Genomic DNA, 2,500 nt, shown 5'->3' on the forward strand with positions numbered 1-2,500 from the left:
ATGAGATCAAAGCCGAAGGCTTAGGTGAGATTTCTAACTGGGTTCTTAAAAAATGCACCAAAGAACTATGTACTCCATTATTATTAATATTCCAAAATTCAGTGAAACAAGGTAAACTACCAAAGAGTTAGAAATGTTACACCCTTATATAAGAGCAGCAACAAAAAGACCTCTGAATTAAAGCCCAGTTTCATTAACTAGTGAGTATGCAAGCTGTTACAAAGGATGATTAGGAAACAATGGTTTAAAGAACTTGAAAAACAAAGTGATATCAAATAAACAATTTAATTTTAGAGATGGTCATGTGTAGCAAATCACCTATTTTTTTGATATCTGAAATAACACATGAAAGAGATGGCTGGGATGCTTACGTGTACTCAAGACTTTAAAAGGCTTTTGACAAAGTGATTCACCCTTTGGAAATTAGAGGTGGAGTGAAAAGCAAACTCCTCAAATTGTTGAAAAATATTCTTCATGAAACACAGATGAGCTCAGTAATAACAGGACAGCATTCTACATGGCAATGAGTAACCAGCGGATTGCCTCAAGGTTTGGTCTAGGTGCCGATTAAGTTTACTATTTTCGTCAATGACTTAGCGTCAAATATAAGCCCATGTAGTTATCTGAATATGTTTGCAGATGATGTGAAAATATAAAAAAGGATGATAGACATCTCATGCCAATGCCTCAAAAGTGCCACCAAAAATTTATTTGGGTGGAGTTGTACTTGGAAAATGGAATTTCAACACCAATAAATGCCACAGTCAGATTCGGGGAAAGAAGAAATCGCCCACAATTCCAACATAAATTAGGAGACGCCATATTGACGCCACTGCTAACAAGGAAAGAGAACTTGGGGTAATCATTAAAAGAAATCTATGTCCAAATGATTATATAAATTAATAGGTCCATAAAAGGCTAGGACTGGTTGCCAACATAAAGAGTGCATAAGTGTATGTGGATACAAATATGGTAAAGATTAAATTATCAGACAAATATGATAAAGATTAAAGCAATATATATATATATATTTTCTCCCCCACTCCTCCTAATCAAACAAACAAACAAACAAACAAACACACACACACACACACACAAACACACACACGCACGCACGCACACACACACACACAAAGATGGCTCTACAAGTGCTTGGCCACTTCCCTAATTTTGTGGGAAAATGTTTTTTTCTAAAAGCTATTAATACCAATATTATCATTATTTTCATTCAGTTATCATTATCACTATATAATTATCATTATCATCATTATTATTGAAATCATGATCTAAAATCAACAAAAAAGGTAGACAATAAGATAAGAAAGAGTAATATCCGACTCTTTGATAACAAAGCATTAGTGGAGCCACCTCAGTGTAAAAAAATTAAGAAATTGATATTACACTGGACATGTCATGTATTTCATTCATTCCATAGTAAATGGGTTAAAGCATTTTTTTTTTTATCCTAGTAATCAGAAACAAAAAAGTGCATGTTAGAACAAATATTTTTTCAGTATTTATCACCTATATCTTCTTCTGAAGTATAAAGATGGCAATATCAGAGTTTATTTCACAACTTGTTGAACTCTTCCTTTTTAGTCATACTATTCCTAAGATTCTTCCCAATCAATTCAACTTCACTCTTACTCAACCATCACCCCATGCTTCCCATCCCCCAAAAGAATCTGCAATACTCTCCAAACATTTCAACTTTAATGTACAAAGCATAATACAAATTCACCATACTTACTTCACATCATCATAATGGAAGCGGCTGACCCCTAACGTTCTTCCTAGTTCATCGTCACCACAGTTTACGAAAAGGATATCATCGGGATCAAAAAGGTGTCGCTTACTGTAGAGGTAGTGCTTTAACATCAACAAAATCTGGAAGATGGTAAATGGTAACTAACTACTCGACTGCAACATTAAAAGCCTTCAGTTTTTATACCAAAGGAGGAAATTACACAATTCTTAACAGAACTTTAGTTTTCTTTGCAGAGAAATGTGTGCGCGCGTGTAAGCATGTATGTATGTACATGACATACAACACTGTTCACTTCAAGAAACTATAGAAACTATATAGACATTTCTCAGTGAACCTCAAATAGTTGAATTAACACAATAAATATACTAGTATTAAGGTAAAGGCTTCATCACAAGAAATATTTCAAATTCATAACATTCACATTCCCAGTTTATCCTTACTACATTCTAGTTATTGAACTGTTTTCCATTGTCTGGAAACCATTATTTGGAGAAAAGGTCAAATAGGATGAATTGTATGAATATTAAAGGAATAAAGACAACATGGGAATACACACACACACAAAAAAGTATTCATTTAACAAACATGCACAAAGACAAAACATTTATTTAAATATCTAAGAAGTCCATTAAGAATATATAATATATATTAAAGACTTCTTGCAGTATACACTGAGATGCATAATCTGAGTGTCAACTAAAGACAAAATATTTTAGTTGGAAATTTCCCTAA

The 2,500-nt window shown here is 33.1% G+C and overlaps 1 protein-coding gene across 5 annotated transcripts in view; it reads right to left on the minus strand.

Annotated features, from left to right (window-relative positions):
* The window catches only part of LOC113808992 (E3 ubiquitin-protein ligase Mdm2), a 32,345-nt gene that overhangs the window by 7,466 nt on the left and 22,379 nt on the right, over positions 1–2,500 (minus strand). For all 5 annotated transcript variants that reach the window (XM_070127876.1, XM_070127877.1, XM_070127875.1 and 2 more), the window contains one exon: positions 1,751–1,887. In XM_070127876.1, coding sequence (XP_069983977.1) covers positions 1,751–1,887 — 137 coding nt within the window. The remainder of the gene's footprint in view (positions 1–1,750; positions 1,888–2,500) is intronic.

The sequence above is a fragment of the Penaeus vannamei genome, chromosome 12 (assembly GCF_042767895.1).
Source record: "Penaeus vannamei isolate JL-2024 chromosome 12, ASM4276789v1, whole genome shotgun sequence".
NCBI classification, from domain to species: domain Eukaryota; kingdom Metazoa; phylum Arthropoda; class Malacostraca; order Decapoda; family Penaeidae; genus Penaeus; species Penaeus vannamei.